This window comes from Podarcis pityusensis, assembly GCF_964106645.2.
Source record: "Podarcis pityusensis genome assembly, chromosome: 3".
NCBI lineage: Eukaryota > Metazoa > Chordata > Lepidosauria > Squamata > Lacertidae > Podarcis > Podarcis pityusensis.
In genome coordinates this window covers 10442093-10466161 of record NC_138026.1, presented here as the reverse complement: position 1 = coordinate 10466161, position 24069 = coordinate 10442093, and the positions used below count along the sequence as shown (strand labels likewise).

Sequence of the window (24069 nt, the reverse complement as noted above, 5' to 3'; positions counted from 1 at the left end):
TGCAAATTCCTCTTGACAGGGGCTCAAAAGCTCCAGAAAGTCATGATACTGTATAATACATCCCTCAGCAAAAACCTCAGCATCATAAACTACTGCTTTGGGGTGGGGTGGCAGGTTGCTGGGTAAGATTTTGCTAGTCCTTGGAGGCAAAAAAAGTTATGTTGCTTAGTTTTTCTTTAGAAACAGTTGCTCCTAGAGACCCAGCAACAGAATCCTGTTTCTCTGTGTTTATTAAGCCCTGGGTTGCTGGAGCCTCACACAACTGCCAGCAGCTGAATGTGACCTAGTGCAACTTAAATAAAATAAAATAAAAGTATCCCCAGGCATCATGAATTGTCTATCAAACTATCTGAATTCCCAAGACAACCAAATAGGAACACGCCTTCCTTCTTGCTGTAGACTGCACTCAGCATTATTTTGAGGCCATTGCAGAGACACTGTTCAGGAAATGTGTGGGCAGTACTTGAAAGATAGCTTCTAAAAGCGTTTCGTGTTTTCCTCCTTGTAGCTGTTACACGTGACTGCATTGAAATCCAAAGATAGTGAAGGTACGTAGAAGCACCGAAAAATTTGGTAATTCTCAGCTGTTCTTCCATTCATAACCAACATATTGGCTGGTTAATATTTCAACAGTTGTATCTGGAGTTTTTGTAGAATCTCCTCCCAGTACTTTGGAAGAGCTGTGCAGACATTTATTGATCTGTTGAATGAGAACAATAGCTCACACTACTTAAGTCTGAGATGCGGCAGTTATATTCTATTGGCCTGGTAGAGCTTCACTCAAGTCTGCTTTACTGCTAAGCTGACTGCATTGCCGCAACCTTTTATCTTGGCGACAAGTTAGTTAATATTGGGCCAGCGAAGTAGTACAACTGCTTTTAGTGAAGTGTAGAATTTAGATAATGTGTCTCCTGGGTTGGCAAGGCCATTTAGAACAGTGTTATGGTACGGAGGGAGGGGGGGATGCTTGCTTCTTTGCATAAGCACCCAGGGCTTATTGACATATCTTAACTGCTTCCTGCTCTTCAGAATGGACAGAAGAGAGACAGAGCAAATAGGAGATGGGCAAAGTGAGGGCATCTCTCTCTTGGTAGCAGGAAGCTGTTTGAAGTGTCACAGCAGGTTTTCCTTTTGCCTTCTCCTTTGGCAGCCATGCCTTTGTAAGGACGAGCTAGGCTTGCCAGTAGACTGCAGTGCAGCTTTGAGCAGTTTTCTATCCTATCACATTTATCCTGCACATACAAATAAAATCAGAATGAACACTATAAAATGAAATATAAATCGTTACATAAAACCATGCTTCTCATAAAACTCACATTTTATATAAAAATGATGTTGCTGTGCTTGGAATTAAAACATGTCAATCTCCTCAAATAGAGTTTTAGTTCCTTTCTAGACTTCCTCTATAAATTGCTACAGAATGCCAGCCAACACTCTATTGTTGCTGCCCCATTTGCGCAACAGACTTCGGCTCATGCAACAGGATGTCCTCTTCCTCTCCTACCTACCCCAGTACCCTCTCCCTGTGTCTCCCCAAATCTGCTCTGGATGGTCCCCAACCCTCGAGGGGACAGTAGGGGGAGGAAAAGATGGGAAAGCCTCGTTTTTACTTAAGACTTTTGCTTAAGACTTCTCTTCAAGGCTTCTTTTATACAATTTTCCCGCAGAATCATTTAAAGAAGACAAAAATGCTCCTTCTGACACGCAGCCATTCCCCTCCTTACAAAGTGTAAGTACAGCAATCATTTGTTCCCCCTAGGTTTATTGTAAGCTAAAATTTAGAATGATAATTAGTGATAAGTGAAGCAGAACCTAATCCAGTGGAGGCTTGCATTGACAGAATGGAAAGGGGGGTGGTTTTTTAATGCCAATTCCCCCTCCCCTTCTGGTTAAGCACTGTTCCTCCCCAACCACAAGCCATAACCAAGGTTGATTCTTCGTTTACCACTCATGGTTTGTTTGGAGAGACAAACCATGAGCCCAGGTTTGCTTGTTACAGTAACTGGCAGGTAGTGCATCAGCAGTGGGAGGAGGAAAGCAGCTGCAGTTTTCACTCTCGGTGCCCACACACTTCTTCCAACAAGGCATGGTTTGATTTAGCGTTATGTGCAAACGAGGTCCTTGTCATGGATGCCATTGATAAGCTAAACTGATATCTGCATGTCTTTGCTTCAGGATCTGTTTCTTGGTCAGGGTTTAGTGTCACAGAAACGAAATCCAGGAAGTGTCTGTGTTGATGCAGATTATTAGAATAACATGTTCTAGACTGCTAATGTGGTTACCATTTGCAAGGGAAATCCTATACAGTGGTACCTCAGGTTAAGTACTTCATTCGTTGTGGAGGTCCGTTCTTAACCTGAAGCTGTTCTTAACCTGAAGCACCACTTTAGCTAATGGGGCCTCCTGCTGCTGCCGCACCGCCGGAGCACGATTTCTGTTCTCATCCTGGAGCAAAGTTCTCAACCCGGGGTACTATTTCTGGGTTAGTGGAGTCTGTAACCTGAAGCGTATGTAACCTGAAGCGTATGTAACCCGAGGTACCACTGTAGTCTGCTGGAATTCAATTTCTATAGGCTCTACAGAGCCATTTTGATTTCAGACATAAAAGGTGAGGGAAATCACTCTTAAATTTAGCATTTTAGCACCATTTTTCCTGACCTTTATCACTTTTCCACCCAGGTACTAGAAACCATTCCTGAAGAAGTGGGCTTTAATATAGAAATCAAATGGATCTGCCAGCAAAGGGTAAGAAAGTCTACTAACAATACATCTTAAACATAGTAGCTTGCTGTTTCATTGTAGTGTTTAAATTATAGAAACTGATTTGGTTAAATAGTACATTTCTGCTTCTTTTTTCCTTTGATTCCCCAATGATTAAAGTGAGTGAACGCCGTTTCTAAATTTAGCATTGTTTTCTAGCTCTGGAATCTGTGGTTCACATGTCTAATTCTAAGGAACAGTTACTGAAAATAGAGGCACTCTGTTGGTTCCATCTAACCCAGCCTGTTGTTGGAAGTAGGAACCACCCACCAGTCCCCACAGATCGGTAGAGACAAATGTAATGATGGCCGAAATCAGACGCACTGCAGAAGAATGCCAGGGAAACATGGTTCTGGGTGACTAAAGCAAAAGAGCAAAGTGAGCTTCCTGCAGGAGAAGTTAATTAAAACCAAATCCTACAGGGTGAAATAATGGTGCCTTTGTGCAAGCAGAACCAGCTTTCCCTTGTGCTCCCCTTCTTCAGCCTCCCTCCACATGTCCCCCCAAGTCACATCCACAAGGTTGAGGATGCTCCAGATGAGGCTGGGGGTCATGCAGGAGGTTCCAGGACGGAGAAGAGGAAGGGGAGGAGACAATGGACAAATGGAAGTCCACTCATAAAACGTTGCTGCTTTTACCCACAATCTTTAACCTGTTTGCTGGGTAGGAGGAGATTTCCTTCCTAACTCCAAATATGATCAACAGTCCAATCATGACTGTGATCTAAGCTGATGCTCCGGTAAACTGAATATATTTATTGGATGTTTTAACTCCATGCCAGCATAGCATGAGCTTCCCAAAAGAATTATCGGCTACTTTCTCATGCAGTATAAAGAGTTTTTGCTGCAACATTAATTTATTAGGTGGTTAAAAATTGTATTTTTGTGACCAACATAATACAGTTCGTGACTGATTTATAAGATTTTAAGTGGAGGTCAGGAATGATAGATGACAATTCTTCTGTACTAAGCAGGCATCCCTGTTTTGGAAAGCTTTTAACTTTGGGTGTTTGGTGGGTTCCTTTATACTTTATACTGTTGGAAGTCGCCCAGAGTGACTGGGGCAACCCAGTCAGATGGGCAGGATACAATGAAATTATTGTTATTATTGTTTTGTTATTAAGTGAACCAGAATAGAGTAACTTGCCTTTTGTGTATCAAAGGTACAGCTTAATCTTCACCCATATCAACGGATGTTCATGAACTTTCAAGTTAAATAACTAAAAGTGTCTGGCTTCTCTCCCCCCTGCCCTCTCCATTTCCAGGATGGTTTATGGGATGGCAATCTTTCAACCTACTTTGACATGAACCTCTATCTAGACATACTTTTGAAAACTGTTCTGCTCAAGGCTGGACATAGGAGGATTATATTTTCTTCATTTGATGCCGATATATGTACAATGTGAGTTGATGGAAATACTTGATAACATTTTAGAGAGATGTATTTTTAACTTGGGGCATCTTTATATAACATAATATGTACTCGCAGAAGAAGGTTCATTTTCATGTTTAACTAAGAAAATGTGAATTATTCTCTCATATCAGTGGTGGGGAAGCTGTGGCTTCCTAGGTGCTAAGACAAAAGGCATAAACTTTTATGCTCAAACGGGCTTGTAATTTAAAATGAAGGCACAGGCTATTCAGTGGGACCTCGGGTTAAGTACTTAATTCATTCCGGAGGTCAGTTCTTAACTTGAAACTGTTCTTAACCTGAAGCACCACTTTAGCTAATGGGGCCTCCGGCTGCTGCCACGCCACCAGAGCACGATTTTTGTTCTCATCCTGAAGCAAAGTTCTTAACCCAAGGTAATATTTCTGGGTTAGTGGAGTCTGTAACCTGAAGCGTATGTAACCCGAGGTACCACTGTAAATTCTTCCTGTCTAACAGGATCATGATGGTGTGATAAAGCGCTTAAGGGGTATGGGTCTGAGACTAAACCACCCTAAAAGGCCTGGTAATTATACGCCTTACGGATATAACAAAGGAGGGTGAAAATTACCATTCAACTGAAGCAGTACTTCTGGGTAAATTTTAGGCAGGAGCCTTGAGGAACGATTCCTCAATTTAGCAGGTGATATTCCAGAGAGGCAAAGGACATCACAGGATTAGGTTTTGGAGAAGAACAGACCTGCCTGAGCCCTGGCCTACCTCTGGGTAATGGCAGACAAGCCTTTAATATGTCTTTTATGACCAGAGCGGGGTCTCACTCTGCTGATAAAGGCTACCTGTGTCAAAAGTAATCGAAATTCATTTATTTTCATAACAGCGGGAACATGGCACTTGCAGCAGGTGCACAGCTGAATGTCATCTTTTTCAAAGTTTTCCAAAAAAAAGGCTTTGCTTACATTGCATCACATTAGAATGCAATCATCTGATGACAGTGGAAGCAAACAAACTACGTGTCTAAACTAGTTGTATACAATCACTGAAGTCATTTGAATAAGCAAATGGTTTTCATCCAATCTACTGTAATATTTTTTGTGTGAGCTTTTTTAAAAGTAGGGTTCGTGCTTTGGAAAGAAGAAAATGGTAGGGCAGGTGTTTTTGTAGCTTGTCTTTGCTTTTCTAAGTAGATAGATAGATATAGATATTCTATTTAAACTCTATAACCATTTTCATATTGCATATTTAAAGTTCTACTTAAGAATGCACAGTTATTCAAAAATGTTGGCTTTATATTTTGCAAGTCAAGTAAATTAGTTACAGTATATTGGTGATTCCTGGTCCGATTCAGGGATTTTTCCTGTCCAACTTGTAACTTAGTTCAAACTTTTTTTTACAGGGTCAGACACAAACAAAATAAATATCCCATATTGTTTCTAACTCAAGGAAAATGTGATACTTACCCAGAACTTATGGATCTCAGGAGCCGCACAACGGCTATTGCCACAAGTTTTGCACAGTTTGAAAATCTGCTGGTAGGTCATAAAGCATCTAGACAATTATATGTGGCAACTACGTTTGAAATGAGGGTTGTCCTTTAGCTATAATTGTCTTTTCTACAAATACCAAGACCTCAATGTATTTTAACATAGTTTTATAGTACTCAACATGCCTAACAACTTGAAAGATTAATCCTTGCACTGCTAACACCTCAGCTATATATGGGTAATATATCATTTTTTCTTTTTCAGGGGATTAATGCACACACAGAGGAGTTGCTGCTCAGTCCATCTTTTGTTGCCGAAGCCAGGTCTAAAGGCTTAGTTGTCTTCTGCTGGGGCGACAAAACAAATGAGCTGGAGAACAGGAAGAAATTGAGGGAATATGGAGTTCATGGTCTGGTATATGACAGGTATCACAGTATTTTAACTATTGAATATGATCAGTAATGAGTTTATAGATGTATTCAGATGGCTGCCATGATAGCAGGTGAATCTTGGAATCAAGGGCTTTTAAAACCTTGTCTCAAATAGGCAAACACGTTTGCGTACCTGACCCTCTTTGTACCATTTTAATGGTAGTAGTAGTTTCTGTGTGATACACTCAAAGCTTGCCCTAGAACAATATGCATGTTCAATGTACCTTGAATTCTTTTGAAAATAGAAAATAAGTATCAATATACAAAATACACCTTTTTCAATATTGATATCACTTTGGTGATACACATCTTGAATGCAAAGTTTGTTAAGTGGAGTATACCACCTTTTCCCAGTTGGCTGTAATTTAAGCAGCTTGTAATAATAATAATAATAATAATAATAATAATAATAATAATAATTTATTTATACCCCGCCCATCTGGCTGGGTTTCCCCAGCCACTCTGGGCGGCTTCCAACAGAACACTAAAATATAATAACCTATTAAACATTAAAAGCTTCCCTAAACAGGGCAGCCTTCAAATGTCTTTTAAAGATCTGGTAGTTATTTTTCTCTTTGACATCTGGTGGGAGGGCGTTCCACAGGGTGGGCGCCACTACCGAAAAGACCCTCTGCCTGGTTCCCTGTAACTTGGCTTCTCGCAGTGAGGGAACTACCAGAAGGCCCTCGGCACTGGACCTCAGTGTCCAGGCAGAACAATGGGGGTGTAGATGCTCCTTCAGGTATACTGGACCGAGGCCATTTAGGGCTTTAAAGGTCAGTACCAACACTTTGAATTGTGCTTGGAAACGTACTGGGAGCCAGTGTAGGACTTTCAAGACCGGCGTTATATGGTCTCGACTCTTCTCTGCTTAATTTGCATTTTCCAATAACTCCTCATGTTCTCCTTTTTGATCAGCGTCTTTGGTTTTGTTATGGATTGTCTCTTACCAATAACGTACAAACACCAGTAACATGTACAAACACCTACATACAAACATGTATGTAGATCAGCATTAAATTGCTCGGGTAGCTAGGCAATGTAAAATATTTCATGAGGGGAGCACATCTGCTGCTTCTGTGGGCTCCCAGGTACTGTACTGATATAAAAAATGTAAAACCAGCATGGGAGAGAAAGTCCTTAGTCTTTACTATCCTTTAGTCATCAGCACAAGTCGAATAATATGCAGCATGTCCCAAAGAGCAACAGGAACAGTTGTTGATATTCTGCAATCTGACACCTTTTAGCACAAAATCTTTTATTTTTACTCTAAATCAACCTTTCCCCTGCTAGATGGCATCCTTAGAGACTGGGTGGGGGTGGATTCTAAGTTCTTCTGACCCCTTCCTTAAGCACAGCTGAGTGGTTGAGAACTTTAAATTAACTTCCCTAAAGCCCAGACGACACCAGAATCTTACAAGACTACATGAACTATCCTTGGAACTCAAGTGACTGTTTGTCCATGCTGCCTTTAGAAAACAAGAAATCAAATTATTGGCAGTGAATGCTTCCAGTTGAACCCTTTTTTCATTCTTCATGGCTTTCATATTTATCCCTTTCTATTTTGTATCGTGAAAATGTGACAGTGTGGTCTAGTGTATAAGATCAGTTTTGAGGCTTGGACCATAAACATTATTCTCACATCAAGGAATTTTTGTTTCTGGTTTCCCTAATTTCATTCTCTGGATAGCTGAAAACCATTTTCGCAGAGCATTACTAATCATTCTGTTAAAATGGCTGCACAACAGAGAAGCGCCTGGACATTCCTGTTTATCTTGTGAAGGGTGGTTTCAAAGAACTGTGGTTTGAGAATAGAGGGTTTGGGTTATTCATTAAATAACGCCCCCAGATTTGGTGAGGGAATGCAATAGCTACTAAAACTTTGGGATAGGTGGCTGCTCCAAACTATATTTTAGATGTAAAGCTAACTTTAAAATAAAAACTGAATACTGTTTTACGACCGCTCATTTAAATGGCTTCAGAAATTTGGTCACCTAGAGCATGCCTTATAGGTGGAGACTGAACAATCTTTTTCAGGAAACCCTAGATACAGTAGCAAGGGACTTAATTCGTATTCAGCCTAAAGCTATTTGGCACATTTCAAGATTTAATTTCTTGCTTCTTTATATGGTCAAACAATCATCAATTCACCAAGCTTGGAATCTGTAGGTGGAAGTGCCTGTTCTCAGAACCAGCACCGGAAGCTATGGAGGCAACCGGGGTGGGGTGGGGAGGGGTCAATTCAGCTTCCTTTCTGCACCTGCCAATCATTGTCCACAGAGTTCTGGCCTTTGAGGCCTTTAATGGAAGGCTAGGGTTATCGGTCATGTTACGAATGTCTGATGGGACTCTGAATCAGACATTGGATCCACTACCCATGCAAATCCCCCAGGTACCTGTCTCCCAGAGACAAAGCAAAAATTCTAGGTGTGCTGTATTCAAGAGTAGACCCTCTAAATAGGAGAGTAACTCGTCCCTGACGCCTGGATTCCTTTTCCTCTAGACACTCACCAGATCCTCAACTTACAAATGATGTGACAGGTTTGTACTTGCTGACCAGATTTTTGTTTTGTTTTGTTTTTAAGAAAAGTACATAACTCCACAATGCTTTCTCTTTACTTTAAAAACAAAAATTGAACGCTCTGATTCTGTAGCAACGTATGCACTATGTTCTTTGCAGACTTTGCATTCATTGAAAGGTTGAAATTGTTGTATGGCATGGCATGCAAATAGTAAGCAATGCCTGTATCTTGTGCCAATGCATGCATCAGAACTATTGGGTGGATTTCTAACATGGTGATTTCTAACACCCAGGAAAGCCACTCCATAACTTTGCTAGCAGGGTTGCCTCAAAGCTTTCACTTGGTGACATGTCAGATGCTGAGCACCCTACTTCTAGAACTATCACTGGGTGAAATATTTGAGCACACAGGGATATAAAAGCAAATTTCATCGAAGTCTTAAAACATTGGTATAAAACTTTTTGGGGTTGTGCTGGGGCATATCTGCTCTTGTGTATATAAGACGTTGAGTGTGCCTTTGGTATAGGTTGGCTTTGCATTCATTCCTTTCTCGTTGTATGTCTGCCTTAGGATTTATGACTGGATGCCTGAACAACCAAATATATTCCAGACCGAGCAGCTAGAGCGGTTGAAGCAGGAGGTACCAGAGCTCAAAAGTTGCCTCTGTCCCACCGTGAGCCACTTTAGTTCTCTAGGTCTATGTAAGTGTAGTAATAGCACCATACAAGCAAGGATGTCTGAAAGTTCAAGCAGTTTTTAGCAGACTCCGTGCACAGAGGAATGCTGTTTGGTATGTTCACCCAATTCTTTCCACTGAACAAAGCTAGCAATGCCTCACTGTTCTTGCATCCAAACGAAGCAATAACACATGGTCCACTGTAGAATATGAAAAGTCGTTGCTCAATTGTCAAAGCCATTGCTAGAATGCTTGGTCAGTGTAATTATTGGTTTACTCTACTCCTGTGTTTTGAACTGACCAGTTTAATGTGGAATCTGTGTACTGTAACATACGTACCTGGTTTCTGAGCAATCTGAAATGCAATAGTTGCCTAAGTTGCTAGGATCTCAACTGCCAAATATCATTGTTCAATTGATTTGACTCCAATACTAGTGGAGAAGACTGTACTGTATAAGATAATATTTGGCCTGGGGGGAAAGGTACCTCAGGTGCGTGCATTTGCACTGATGTATGCATCTATTCAGACAGGTGTGCCATCACATTGCAAAACTGCAATTGTAGCTTCATTCCCCGCTCCACCCCCACCCCACCCCCCATTGCCTTCAGGTTGCTGTGGTCTTGTCTTTTTATTTTGCCTGATACAATGATGAATGGCATAGCCTTTGCCTAGCAACCTTCAGGTGAATGGTACCCCTCCTTCACTGTTTTTGTATCTAAATTTTGCTGACGCACAGAATGTTGTCAATCACTATAAGCCAAATTGCCAGTGTCTGACTATAGGTTTAATATATATATATATCATTGTACTTAAATATTAAAGGCACAGATGCACAATACAAAAGCCAGTAAGTACTGCTCTAGATGTTTGCAGCAGTCCTTGCACTCTTGTGGTGCTATATGATGCAAGGGTAGTAAGGGCTGAATAAAAATGCTCAAATCTTTGCTCTTGCAAAACCACAATCCCTTTATATGTAGATAGCTAAATGAGGTTTGTATCATCTTTTTTTCCTGGCCACTAGCAGCTGTGTTAAAAAAAAAAGAAAAGAAAGAATGTTAGATTTGATTTTCAGAATGTAATAGGGTTGTAGTCTTTAACCTCTGGCTAATGTACTGTGTATAACTTATTCAGAAATTATGATATAGAGTATTTCGTCAAGTATGTATGTTTGCATGTACTTAAAACCCATACCTCTCTACAATACCAGGTAATTGAAGCTCAAGTATCTGTAACTTTTTACTGAAGTGTTCAAGTGCATAATAAAAATGGGGGGGAAATCCTTCTATGGCAAATCAACAATTGAAAACAATAGCTTGTATAATATGAATCTTGTCACTGCTGTACAAAGCTGACTATATAAAAGTTCAATAAATGCAAGTATATGTACGTGGTTTTTGGTCTGTACTACTGAGTTGTTTGGTGGACGTAGTTTGTCTTGATTGCTTTGTATTGAACTTGCTTTTGTTGAAGAGCAGCCTTCAGGTCTCTGGGAATGATATTATTTTAAAAATAAAATGCATTTTATATCTAAATATAATCTAGCTCTGCATTTGAGTTATTTGTAGTGGTTTGAGCCATGTGTGCAATACTTAACTATGACCCAACTATGAATTTGGTTCTTGATCAGCCAACTTTTTAAAGTGGTCTAGACCCCATGCTCTGTATGTCTGCGGGGTGAATTTTAACATGAAATCTCAGGCTGCTCATGGCATCCATATTTTTTCTGAGCCTTGACCCTTTTGCTTTGTAATAGTCATGCTTCCATTCTGGACAGTGAAATCACTAGGATTATAATGTTCATGGAGTGACAAAATACCTGCATACACTTTGCCAGGTGGCTCTCTGCTCTACTCACAGCTCTCTTTCTGGGGTCAATCAAAAGCAGCAGTACCATTGCTGCCATAGTCTTATCTAGATTCCTGCCTGACCAACCAGAATGAAGAAGAGACAGAACATGTGTGGTATCTGCTTCTGAGCAGTTGGAGAAAAAGAGCGAGTGGAGCCACAAAGCTGAGGGGAAATCGCATTGAAGTGAGCTGCTCCTGCGCCTCTCTATTTTCCCTATCTTCATGCTGGTAGCATGAACCAACAAGATGTTTAAGAGAGGCTTTCCCTTGTTAGCCTTCCTTCCTCTCTTCCTCCAACACTGCCACCGTCCAGCAGATCTTTCCTCAAACTCCAGTACAGTGGTACCTCAGGTTACATACGCTTCAGGTTACATATGCTTCAGGTTGCAGACTCCGCTAACCCAGAAATATTACCTCGGGTTAAGTACTTTGCTTCAGGATGAGAACAGAAATCGTGCTTCAGCGGCACGGCAGCAGCAGGAGGCCCCATTAGCTAAAGTGGTGCTTCAGGTTAAGAACAGTTTCAGGTTAAGTACGGACCTCCGGAATGAATTAAGTACTTAACCTGAGGTACCACTGTATTTCTTTTACTCCTTGCTCTGGAAACTTTCCCTCAAGCCCTACATTCCTAGAAGTCTACCTCAACCTCCACACAAGATATTCTGGAAGAAGGCAGTTTGCAGGCAACCTCGCCTCTCTTGCTCCAAACTTAACATGCTAAAAGATCCGTTCCTTGAAAGACCAGTTGCCTGACATTTGGGTTTCCAGCACTGTGTAGCTCCTTAATCCATCTGTTGAAGAATTTCACTTTCCAAACACTGAAGGCAAACTGACATTTTGCCTGCATACCAGAGAGTGACCTTTTAAGCAGAACAAACACGGGTGGGGGAGAACCACCTTTGCTTGAGAAATGGGGTGGTGGGATATGTTTAGAGTGTATTCATTTGCAGATTAAGCAGTTTAGGGTGAGCTATGAGACATTCTGTACTGACTGGCACCCTCCTCAAGAGTTTTGTTTTCATATGCTGGAGTCAGCACTGCGCTCGACAGCACCCTTGAATACTCATGGTATAAGTTAGGGAACAGAACAAAGAGTTCAAGGCAGTTTCACTCGGAGAATTTCAAAAGCATCACAATAAACTTTGGCCAACTTTATTCAGGGGAGGTTAATGCACAGTTCTTAGTCCTGCTTCATGGATGTGAGTGAGAAGATGGTATTCTAAGAGTCTCAAAATGCATACACATCTACCTGCACCTTATGATTAGCTACTGGGCTAAGTTCAATAAGCCTGAGGCTAACTCAGGTTAAGTACTTAATTTGTTTCGGAGGTCCGTGCTTAACCTGAAACTGTTCTTACCTGAAGCACCACTTTAGCTAATGGGGCCTCCTGCTGCTGCTGTGCCACCAGACCCGATTTCTGTTCTCATCCTGAAGCAAAGTTCTTAACCTGAAGCACTATTTCTGGGTTAGCGGAGTCTGTAACCTGAAGCGTATGTAACCTGAAGCGTATGTAACCTGAGGTACCACTGTAGTGGGGTACAAAGGACTGTACAGCTTGGGGCCAGGATATTTGAAAGATCATCTCATCCCCTCTGTGCCCAACCAATAACTGCACTCAACAAGGAGATGGCATCCTTCAGGAGATACGCACAATTCCAGAACTGGACCTTCCTGGAGTTCCCATTAGATATCTGACAAGTGTCATCTCTACCATCTTTGCAATGATTTTTGAATATATCTCTCTCAACAAGCTGTCCAAGTGGATATATTTATCCTAGGTATCTGTGTGTGACAGCTGGAGGCTACACCTTAGTTCTCTTCTCACATTTACTAAAGAGCTACCATTGCAGTTCTTTAAGCCATGCTTAGGGTACCTGTATCCCTCCAGGTGTTCAATTCCCAACTCCCAGTAGCTCCCAACCATTATGGGCAATCATCAGGGATGATGGGACCTATTTTCTAGAAACAACTGATGGGCCACAGAGTCCTTACCCCTGATTTTAGCAAGCACAGGAAGACTCAAAGTCTGCTCTTAAGACTGATGGATAAAAAGCAGCAGAGATCTTAGAGTGACAAAGATGTTTCCAACCCAAGGCTGAGCTTTGTGGCAAGCATTTAAAGCCTGGGACCCTCCAGATGTTGTTGGACTCCAGTTCACATCTGTCCCAGCCGACATAGACAATGGTATTTATATGGCAGCTCCACCCTTCCTGCATTTCCACTGGAATCACAAAGAATTTTAGGAGCTGAAATGCACTTTCAAAGCATCAACATTACAACAAATTTTGGATTCATAGCTACTTTACACAAACTTTACTGTATGTTAATGATACTGAAAACTCTAGCTGTATCCATAGCTGAAGGAGGAAACCTGAATAATACCGTACTGGCCCAAACATAACCTTTAAAATTCAAGGGGGAATACCCAAATATAAGCTGCTCCCTTAAAATTCCGCAGGCACTCACACCCGTTCCATATGTCTGTTTCAGCAGTGAAATCGTAAAAGCCAATCTTTGTAAGGTCGCAAATTTTAGCCATACTTTAACTTTTCACCGTCGGAATTTGGAAAAAAAAGTGAGGCTTATATTCAGGCCAATACGGTAATCCCTTTTGAAAGAGACCTTATCCAGCAGCAGAACTATTGATCATTTTAGTTTTACTATCCTAATTTTCTGTAAACAAGCTTAGAGGCTGGGGTTTTTTTTAATGATCAAACAGAATATAAATGTTGTTAAATCAACAAATATTTGTTATGTCCCCCCCCAGTATTTATAGACCACTTTTCACCATAAACGGTCTCAAAGTTGTTTACAAAACAACGCATCCGTCAAATAATATGGTGCGTAATAAAAAAGAAAAATTGGCCTGATAAAACTTACTTGAAATGCCTGTAGGAACAGAAAGGCTTTCATCAATTTCAGGTGAAGACTCTGCAAAATCTGGAGAGTCACCAGCAACTCAACCCCCACTTCAAGCAATGTGATCCAGTTGAAGCATTCCTTTGCAAGCAGGAAGTCAGGGAGACCTGCTGCTGCCATGACACACAGAACCTTCACATTTAATATATTAATATATATATATATTTGTTCCAGCCCAGATCAAAGTGCTTAAAACGAGAACTCTGCCAATGTTTCTGGGGTGAGGTGGACTTGAACTTTTTGCCAGTAATAACGAAGAGGAAAATGATAGCACAGCAGTGTGCCGAAGAATAAACAAACAGCTTTCCTTTGGGTCGCCGCCTGATCCACTTGACCCTCAACCCCAGTAACTAGCTTGTTAAGGGAGCAGGAATTTCTGCTTTGTGGGGGATAAACTATAGATCCCAGGATTACACCAGCTTCCATTTAGTAACCGCGTTTCCAGGCCAAGAGATGCAGCAACACTGGCATGTGTGGGGGAATCACACCACTAAAAGAGAGGAGGAATGCCCATTTGCCATATTTCCATGATTTTTTCAAACATAGCCACGGCACCCTTTCCATATTCCTGCTCTCCCCTGTCTCTCAGTTCAGCTTTCATTTGAAGGCTGCCTGCAGAATCTACGCATCTTCTGCAATCGGGAGGATAATTATGAGTTAACCTGGCCCCGTGCAGGGAGACCGCCAGGCCAGCATTTCTGAAACAAGGACATCCGTATGCTGACAAGTCTGTCGATGATCAAGGCACTTTTAATGGGTGACTGTTGATGCATCTTTCTGGGATGACTCAATCAGATTTATGTTGGGCACCTTCCTGGGATGGTGGTTGAGAAAATGAAAACAAAAGGCTGGTGTGCCACTCTTCCTATCTTCTTGATCTGAAAGAAACAAGGACACAGCAATCTATTCTTTGAAAAAAGGATAATTTGTGGGAACATAATAGCTAACAGCATTTTAAAAAGCAGAGACATCACCTTGCCAACAAAGGTCTGTATAGTTAAAGCTATGGTTTTCCCAATAGTGATGTATGGAAGTGAGAGCTGGACCATCAAGAAGGCTGATCGCCGAAGAATTGATGCTTTTGAATTATGGTGCTGGAGGAGACTCTTGAGAGTCCCATGGACTGCAAGAAGATCAAACCTATCCATTCTTAAGGAAATCAGCCCTGAGTGCTCACTGGAAGGACTGATCCTGAAGCTGAGGCTCCAATACTTTGGCCACCTCATGAGAAAAGAAGACTCCCTGGAAAAGACCCTGATGTTGGGAAAGATGGAGGGCACAAGGAGAAGGGGACGACAGAGGACGAGATGGTTGGACAGTGTTCTCGAAGCTACCAACATGAATTTGACCAAACTGCAGGAGGCAGTGGAAGACAGGAGTGCCTGGTGTGCTCTGGTCCATGGGGTCACGAAGAGTCGGACACGACTAAACGACTAAACAACAAAATAGGTATAAAAAAAAGGTTTTAGAAAAGCACTAGATTCTCCTAATTGAGATGCTCATTATTAGTCATGGCATGAGTACTATCCAATAGCCATCCTGTGTCATTATTATTATTATCATTATCATCATCATCATCACTATTACTACCTACCCCTTGTCCGGATGAGGGCTAGAGAGAGGTTTGGGAGGCTGTATAATCCAGCCTACTGTACAAAGGCAAAACTGGCATTCATTGCTCTACCATATGCCCACAACTTCAAAAGGTTGTCCACAAATGAATGCAGGCCTTGGGATGAAAATGTTTACCTCATAAAAGCAGGCTGTTGAGGAGTGCAGTTACACAGAACAACCTAGGTAAACGTAAAGGGACCCCTGACCACTACGTCCAGTCGTGGCCGACTCTGGGGTTGCGGTGCTCATTTCGCTTTATTGGCCGAGGGAGCCGGTGTACAGCTTCCGGGTCATGTGGCCAGCATGACTAAGCCGCTTCTGGCGAACCAGAGCAGCGCACGGAAACACCATTTACCTTCCCACCAGAGCGGTACCTATTTATCTACTTGCCTCTTTGACGTGCTTTTGAACTGCTAGGTTGGTAGGAGCAGGGACCGAGCAACGGGCGCTCAGTCCGTCGCAAGGATTCGAACTGCCGACCTTCTGATCGGCAAGTCCTAGGCTCTGTGGTTTAACCCACAGCGCCACCCTTGTCCCTACAGAACAACCTACCTTCTCTCAAATGGGTGGTAAGGATGGTGATACAGGCAAATTTATTTTCCATGCTCTCTCATTTGTAAGGAAAGCATCTCCTAGGCCAGAGGTGACTTGGGGGTCCACCATGAGCTGCCACTGGTGATTGCTGTGCCTCTCCCCGCCCCTAAGATATCTCTGCTCATCTTCCTACTGAAGTGATGCAACCAGAAGCCAAATCCTGCCTAGGCAGACAGATCAACTGGCTGGATGGCACATACCGTATTTTTCGCTCTATAGGACTCATTTTTTCCGCTCCAAAAATTAAGGGGAAATGTTTCTGCGTCCTATGGAGCGAGTGCAGGCTCCTTGGCTTCAGCGAAAGCAACGCGAAGCCTCTAAAGCGCAGAGGGAGCACTCCCTCTGTGCTCCGGAGGCTACGCGTTGCTTTCGCTGAAGCCTGGAGAGCGAGAGGGGTCAGTGTGGGATGAGGGGTCGGGACTCCTGGCTTCAGCGAAAGGAACCCGAAGCCTTTGGAGCGCAGCGCGAGGTCCCGCTATGCTCCAAAGGCTTCAGGCCGCTATCCCTGAAGCCTTTGGAGCGCAGCGGGAACTCGCACTGCGCTCCAAAGGCTTTGGGGTTAGCTGCGCAAAGCCTCTGCAGGAGGCCTACCCAGGGCAGCGGGGTGCCTTCATCCCGCTGCCCTCCGGAGGCTTCGCGGGCTGTCCCAGAAGCCTCCGCAGGGCACAGGGATGAAGGCTCCCCATGCAGAGCCTTCGCACAAAGCTAGAACAGCTAGAGGGAGCGCTCCCTCTAGCTATGCTGGCTTTTGGATAGCCCCACGAAACCTCCGCAGGGCACGGGGATGAAGGCTCCCCATGCCCTGCGGAGGCTTCGCGCAAAGCTAGACCAGCTATCCCAGTGGCTATCCCAGAAGCCAGATCCCTCTTGCTGTTCTGGCTTCTGGGATTCAGAATTTTTTTCTTCTTGTTTCCTCCCCCCCTAACTAGGTGCATCCTATCGTCTGGTGCGTCCTATAGAGTGAAAAATACGGTACATTGTGACAAGCCATATATTTCAATTCTCCTACTCCCCGCTGACCTTTCAGTATCCTAGAAGCTATCATTTTCCCCATTAGGCCATTTCTGTGGGTCTGCTGTGTGCCGGCGTCCTTCTGTCTCCTGTCATCAGATCTCTCAAGGTGCTCTCCATCTTTTTCCCCTTTGCATGGGACGTCAGAAAGGTTCTCCATCACGGTCTGCTCCTCTCTCTGCCCCTGCTTAACATCCTGCAGAAGATCTCCATCGTCCTTGGTGATGTGCACCATTGCTACAATGGTGAAGGTGTTGCAGTGGCCAACGATGCTCTGCTTGTCTGATAAGAAATGGGAGAGATTATCCATCTTCAGTCTCTCCATGTTCTGAGGTTCCTCATCAGAAATTGCCAGCTCAAGGATGTCTCTCCTGGAAATGCAAAAAAGGGATCAAAGTTGGGAGGCATACAAAGTCATTTGAGTTAAGCTACTCTTCTTGCCAACAAAGGTCTGTATAGTTAAAGCCATGGTTTTCCCAGTAGTGATGTATGGAAATGAGAGCTGGACCATTAAGAAGGCTGATCACCGAAGAATTGATGCTTCTGAATTATGGTGCTGGAGGAGACTCTTGAGAGTCCCATGGACTGCAAGAAGATCAAACCTATCCATTCTTAAGGAAATCAGCCCTGAGTGCTCACTGGAAGGACAGATCCTGAAGCTGAGGCTCCAATACTGTGGCCACCTCATGAGAAGAGAAGACTCCCTGGAAAAGACCCTGATGTTGGGAAAGATGGAGGGCACAAGGAGAAGGGGACGACAGAGGACGAGATGGTTGGACAGTGTTCTCGAAGCTACCAGCATGAGTTTGACCAAACTGCGGGAGGCAGTGGAAGACAGGAGTGCCTGGTCATGAAGAGTCGGACATGACTAAACGACTAAACAACAACAACAACAACAACAAACTCTTCTTGAGAGGTTCTATTGCCAATGAGGGAAGAAAAAGAAAGGATGAGTGGGGGTGGATCATGATTCTTGGTCTCTGTGTTTAGCTCTGTATATGTATGGATATTAATTAACATAAATCCTTACCCACCAGCAGCAATAGCAACAGTGGTATGGTCTCCCTTGGGAGGTTGTGGACTCTCCTTCTTTGGAGGTTTTTAAGCAGAGGTTGGCTGGCCACATGTCATGGATGCTTTAGCTGAGATTCCTGCATTGCAGGGGGTTGGACTAGATGACCCTTGGTGTCCCTTCCAGCTGTACAATTCTGTGATTGATTCTATGATTCCTGCCTTCTAAAGCACAGGTGGGCAACCTGCAGCCCAAATCCTGGTTTTTTGCACCCCCTGACACCTTTGAAGTTGCCCTGCTCTTCCATGCCATCAGAGACTGCTTTGAGATTCCAGGAAAGTATTTAGTTACACCACTTCTAGATTTCAAAAGGAAGTCATAGAATGGAAAGTGAAGTTGCTGAAGTATTCTGCTAGAATGGGAAACAAAAGATGAGGAGGTGAGATCGGTCATGATCAAATGGGCACAAGATATAGGACATAACATACAATTTGAAGTTTGGGAAAAACTGTGGAAAATAGATTTAAAATTTACAGATTGTTCTCTTTTGAAAGAAAACTACATGAAAATGATGTATAGATGGTATATAACACCAGTACAGATAGCAAAAATGTATAAAACTGGGTCAAACATATGTTGGAAATGTCAAGAAAAGGAAGGGACCTTTTAACATGTGGTGGGAATGCAGAGAAATTTTAAAAAATTGGGAAATGATATGTAATGAATTGAAGAAAATGTTTAAAATGACATTTGCAAAAAACCCAGAAGCATTTTTGTTAGGGATTGTAGGAGAAGACCTGCCAAGGAAAATAAAGAATTTATTTGTGTATGCTACAACAGCGGCAAGAGTCTTGATAGCACAAGGATGGAAGAATGAGGAAACCTCGACAAAAGAACAGTGGCAAGAGAAATTGATGAACTATGCAGAACTGGCGAAACTGACATACAAATTGTGAGATAGGGACAACTGTGACTTCAAAAAAGAATGGGAACTTTTTACAAATTATTTAAAAAGATAACAAAATGAACTGGACTCCTTGGCAGGTTTTGAATAAACATACACAAATTTATTGAGGGTTAATATAGTAGATAGATAATATAAGGATGTATACAGTTTTATAGTATGCAGAGAACAGCATGAGTTGAGAAATCAGAGAGAGGAGCTGAGGGAAGTCTTGGGGGGAGGGAAGGAGGGAGGGTTTGTTGGGAAGGTGGGGGGGAAGGGGGGGAAATAATGAAGATGATTTGTTTTGTTAATTTGTTACGTTGAAATTGTTAATATTTTTTTTTATTAAAAATAAGAAAGAAGCTCATATCTCAAATGAATAAATGAATAAAAAATAAGAGACTGCTTCGAGATTCTTATTGTTTTGGGGTGGGGCTCTATCATGTACAACAAATTCAGATCGTGCAACTATAGTAGAACAGGAAGTCTTGCAAAACAAAACCACTCCCCCCCCCAAAAAAAAATTAAGTGAAAAGGAAAATAGTAGGACAATCTAACCTGCAGGCAAAAAAATCAAAATGACTGCTCAATAATCAGGTCATCTGGAGGTACCCAAAATGCCTTCCTCCCTGGTCATTTTCTCCTTAATTTTCCTGGCTTTTAAAACACCCCCCCCCCCACACACACTTTCTATGTGATTTCAGAACAATTGAAAATGGGGAGTATTGCATTTGATGCAAACGCATTGTGTTTTAAAAATAAAGCCACAGAGTGTTTTCCCCAGTTGTATGGCTGAGGGGAAAATATTCCCTGCCTCACACAAACTGGCTGAGAACAAATTGGTAGTCTGTGAGCACCTCCAGACTGTCGGAAATATGAAGGAGCAATTCAGGCATATACCAGTAAATTTAGGTTTGCACAATTATGGTGGATTAAAGCACTCTGTTGCCCTGTCGAAGACAGAAACAGCAGCTTTCTTTCCAACAGCCCAAACCTCCCATGATTTATAAGAAGGCTTCCGTGATTTCCTAGCACACCCATGAGTTGGTCAAATGATTCTTTAACGAAACCCAGTAATGGATGGATGGACAACACATCTCACCTAGCTATCATATATTTAAAGTATATTTAAAACGCATGACTCCCCCCTCCGAATCCTGGGAGTTTTAGTTTGTTAAGGGTGCTGGGAACTGTAGCTCTGTGAAAGGTAAACTGCCATTGCCAGGATTCTTTGGGGAAAGCCACACCCTTTAAATGTAATTTGCATGCAGACATCCCTCCACCTATGATGCAATTTTTCACCTTTAGTGTGATGGCCTGGGATTCGGACTCAGAGGCTGAACCTGAGGAATCCCAGCCTGCACAGGAGTCCCCGCCTCCAGAACCAGCTGAGCTAGGGCTGGGGTCTGAGCCTGAAGGGTCCTCACCTGTGCTGGGTCCTCAGGTGCAGGCACCAACTGCTCTGGCTCCTGAGGTGATGGAGGACCCATTGCCTGCAGGTCCTCCACTCTCAGCCCCGTCAGGGGAAGCTGAGGTTGCCTCTGGGTCCGGTAACTCTCCAGTCTCTCCTGAGCTGCAGAGGCTCAGGGCAGAGAGGCGGAGGGAACTGAGTTCCCGCAGGAAGAGTGCTCACCTCCAGGCCAGGAGAGGCGAGTCACCTGTGGACCGGGGCCGCCCTATGCCTGGGGGCTGATAAAAGCCAGTCAGCCCCAGTCCCAGGTTGCAGGAGCAACGTTGTTGCTAGTCTGTTCCTGCCTGCACCCTGTCCGGCTCTTCTGCCAGAGTTCCTGACCCTACCCGACTCCCTGCCTTGGACCCAACTACAGCTTTGATGGACAGCCTCCATACCACACCATCGACCTCGGACTGGACTTGGACCTCGCCTCTCGGTTTGCCCCCGGGACCAGCAGAGTTGGTTTGATCCTGAACATACCTTTTATTTCTGTCAAAGCACTTGAAGAAATTCCAGCATGTTAGATTCTGTTTTGCCATCCTGTTGCTCTGCTCCCTGAAGGCTGTTGAAATGGTGGTGCCCTCTGCTTAAAGTTAAAATCCGTCCGCAACCGGAAGAGACTAGATTACAGCTCACTCATAACCAAGAGGCTGGAGAGGAGATCATATCCCCCATTGAATCCTCTGTCATGAGTTGGGGATCTCAGGGCCAAAAAGCACCTCAGAGCCATTGTGATGCCATTGTGACGCAACAGACCTCTTGTCCAATCCTTGCCATGCTCTTCAAAAGCTGCGTCCAGGAAATAACTTGGGCAGCGCCATCTTGGGACCCATGAACACCTGTCTCACCGCAACTCTCTCTGGCCAGGGATGATAAAGCTATAGTCCAGAAGCATCTGAAGGACTATTGGTTCCTCACCTCTGATATATGACATCACTGGTGCTAAGTCACATACATAAACCAGAGCATTTCTGAAGACAGCCCTGCAATAGGGAAGTTTTTAATGTTTGGTGCCATATTGTGTCTTAATTTGTTGGAAGCCGCCCAGAGTGGCTAGGGTAACCCAGTCAGATGGGCGCAGCATATCCATAAATTATTATTATCATTATTATTAATTTTCCCCGGTACAGTGAAGGATATGTAGCAATCAATATTTCCCTCATCAGTAATGAGTTTTATGAGGAGGGCTTCAGTTGTCTTAAGAGTGCCATAGCATCATTTAGAAGAATATAGGTAAAGGTAAAGAGACCCCTGACCATTAGGTCCAGTCGCGGACGACTCTAGAGTTGCGGCGCTCATCTCGTTTTATTGGCCGAGAGAGCCGGCGTACAGCTTCCGGGTCATGTGGCCAGCATGACTAAGCCGCTTCTGGCGAACCAGAGCAGCGCACGGAAACGCTGTTTACCTTCCCGCCGGAGCGGTACCTATTGATCTACTTGCACTTTGTGCTTTCGAACTGCTAGGTTGGCAGGAGCAGGGACTGAGCAACGGGAGCTCACCCTGTCACTGGGATTTGAACTGCCGACCTTCTGATCGGCAAGCCCTAGGCTCTGTGGTTTAACCCACAGCGCCACCCGCGTCCCTAGAAGAATATAAATCCCACAATAAATAAGCAGGTGAATAACTATTTTAAGAAGGGTATGAAAAGTGGTGATATATTCTTTCCCCTACCTTCCAGATTATCCTACAATTTCCTTTGCCCAGCTAACTTTGAGCCTGGCAGCCATTTTGTGTTAAGCCATGAGCTGGTGTCCAGGTCAAGGGAAGCCATAGTCCCATTCTATTCTGCCTTGGTCAGACCCCGCCTGGAGTCCCGTGTCCAGTTCTGGGTGCCACAACAGAAGGAAACCAAGCCTTATGAGGAATGGTTGAAGGAGCTGGGTATGTTTAGCCTGGGGGTGGGGAGGAGACTGAGAGGAGATAGACTAGCCATTTTCCAATATCTCAAGGGCTGTCACGTGGAGCATGGATATAGTTTGTTTTTCCCCTGCTCTGGAGTATAGGACCTAAATCAGTGGCAAAAAAGGAGATTCCAAATCAACATAAAGAAGAAATTTCTGTTCGACCCTGAAAGGTTTGGTGGTGGAAACAGAAGGGGTTTTATCATAGGACCAAAAATCAGCCCTCGACGCCTTAACCTGCGGAAAATTTTTGAAAAAATCCCTAAATTCTCTCGTGCAAGGTTTTGCGGTGCAAAAAGCATGTTTTATCATAGACCAAAAAAATCAGCCCTCGGTGGCTTAACTCATGGAAAAATTTCACCAAAAATCTGACATTATCCAATTCACTCAAAAATGGTGCCAAACTGTTGCAAATTCTCCCCTTCAAAGTTTGGCGCTGGAAACAGAAACACATACAGTGGTACCTCGGGTTACATACGTTTCAGGTTACATACGCTTCAGGTTACAGCCTCCGCTAACCCAGAAATATTACCTCGGGTTAAGAACTTTGCTTCAGGATGAGAACAGAAATCGTGCTCTGGCAGCAGGAGGCCCCATTAGCTAAAGTGGTGCTTCAGGTTAAGAACAGTTTCAGGTTAAGAACGGACCTCCGGAACGAATTAAGTACTTAACCCAAGGTACCACTGTATTGGCGGCGAAGCCAGATCAGATCCATCCCTGCCCACTTCGCCCAACCTGAGGAAACCCGGGGGGGGGGGGGGTTTGGACTAGATGACGCTCGGGGACAGGGCCGGATTTAGGTTTGATGAGGCCCTAAGCTACTGAAGGTAATGGGGCCCTTTATATGTCCAGCTGTCCTTTGTCAACAACAAATTGTCGCTGTTTTTTGTGTTGAATATATGCTATATGGTATTTTATGGACTTAACAGGCACCTAAAGCCATTTTCACATGCAGGATGTAGGCACCCTATATATAGAAATGAGCAAACCGGTGAAATTTTAGGGAGCAGGCTAGCATTACTTACATGGTAGGAGCCTACACAACACAAAACACTCTTGCTGTATCTAGGTTTTATTTTTTTGGTTTTTTAATCTTATATTTTGGAAATGTACATCCAGTGTTTATCCCCTTTTATTTTTTCGGGGGCCCCAATGGAGTGGGGCCCTAAGCTATAGCTTGTTTATAGCTTATGCGTAAATTCGGCACTGCTTGTAGGCATCTCCGTGCCACAGCTCCTGCCATCCCATGACCTTTGGAGTGCCAGGATGATGCCCATAAAAAAAGTATTATTATTATTATGATTATTATTAATTATTATGATTATTATTATGATTATTATTATTATGATTATTATTACTACTGATCTCTGTGTAGAGACAGGAGGGTGAGCAGAAACGCATCCCTGCCCACTTCGCGCTACCCGAGGGAGAAAAGCGGGATCGATCGACCCGGCGCGCGCGGGGTTGGACTAGATGACCGTCGGGGATCCCTTCGAACGGCGCGATCCCAT

General features: G+C 43.4%; 2 protein-coding genes across 7 annotated transcripts in view; one reads left to right on the top strand and one right to left on the bottom strand.

Moving 5' to 3' along the window:
* The window catches only part of GPCPD1 (glycerophosphocholine phosphodiesterase 1), a 51667-nt gene extending 40870 nt beyond the window's left edge, over positions 1 to 10797 (top strand). For 5 of the 6 annotated variants that reach the window (XM_080999125.1, XM_080999124.1, XM_080999126.1 and 2 more), the window contains exons 14-20: positions 509 to 548; positions 1668 to 1729; positions 2680 to 2745; positions 4025 to 4161; positions 5543 to 5678; positions 5895 to 6055; positions 9154 to 10797. In XM_080999125.1, the coding sequence (XP_080855251.1) occupies positions 509 to 548; positions 1668 to 1729; positions 2680 to 2745; positions 4025 to 4161; positions 5543 to 5678; positions 5895 to 6055; positions 9154 to 9343 (792 nt within the window). In that variant the 3' untranslated portion in view covers positions 9344 to 10797. Of the gene's footprint in view, positions 1 to 508; positions 549 to 1667; positions 1730 to 2679; positions 2746 to 4024; positions 4162 to 5542; positions 5679 to 5894; positions 6056 to 8564; positions 8603 to 9153 lie in introns of all 6 variants that reach the window. The other variant, XM_080999127.1, reaches the window with a different exon arrangement.
* Positions 10798 to 14759: 3962 nt separating this feature from the next.
* Positions 14760 to 21511, bottom strand: LOC308473616 (uncharacterized protein). The gene is made up of 3 exons (XM_080999407.1): positions 21138 to 21511; positions 17256 to 17617; positions 14760 to 14905 (listed from the first exon to the last, which is right to left on the bottom strand). The coding sequence occupies exons 1-3, from the start codon at positions 21194 to 21196 to the stop codon at positions 14778 to 14780; spliced, it is 549 nt and encodes a 182-aa protein (XP_080855533.1). The 5' UTR covers positions 21197 to 21511; the 3' UTR covers positions 14760 to 14777.
* Between the last annotated feature and the right edge of the window lie 2558 nt (positions 21512 to 24069).

Coding starts and splice junctions, on each gene's coding strand:
- LOC308473616 (XM_080999407.1), bottom strand. CDS start 21,196: ATGGCAAAACAGAATCTAACATGCTGGAATTTCTTCAAGTGCTTTGAC. Junction 17,618..21,137: donor TGCTTTGACAGAAATAAAAG/GTATGTTCAGGA, acceptor TTGCATTTCCAG/GAGAGACATCCTTGAGCTGG. Junction 14,906..17,255: donor AGCTTCTAGGATACTGAAAG/GTCAGCGGGGAG, acceptor TGTTTCTTTCAG/ATCAAGAAGATAGGAAGAGT.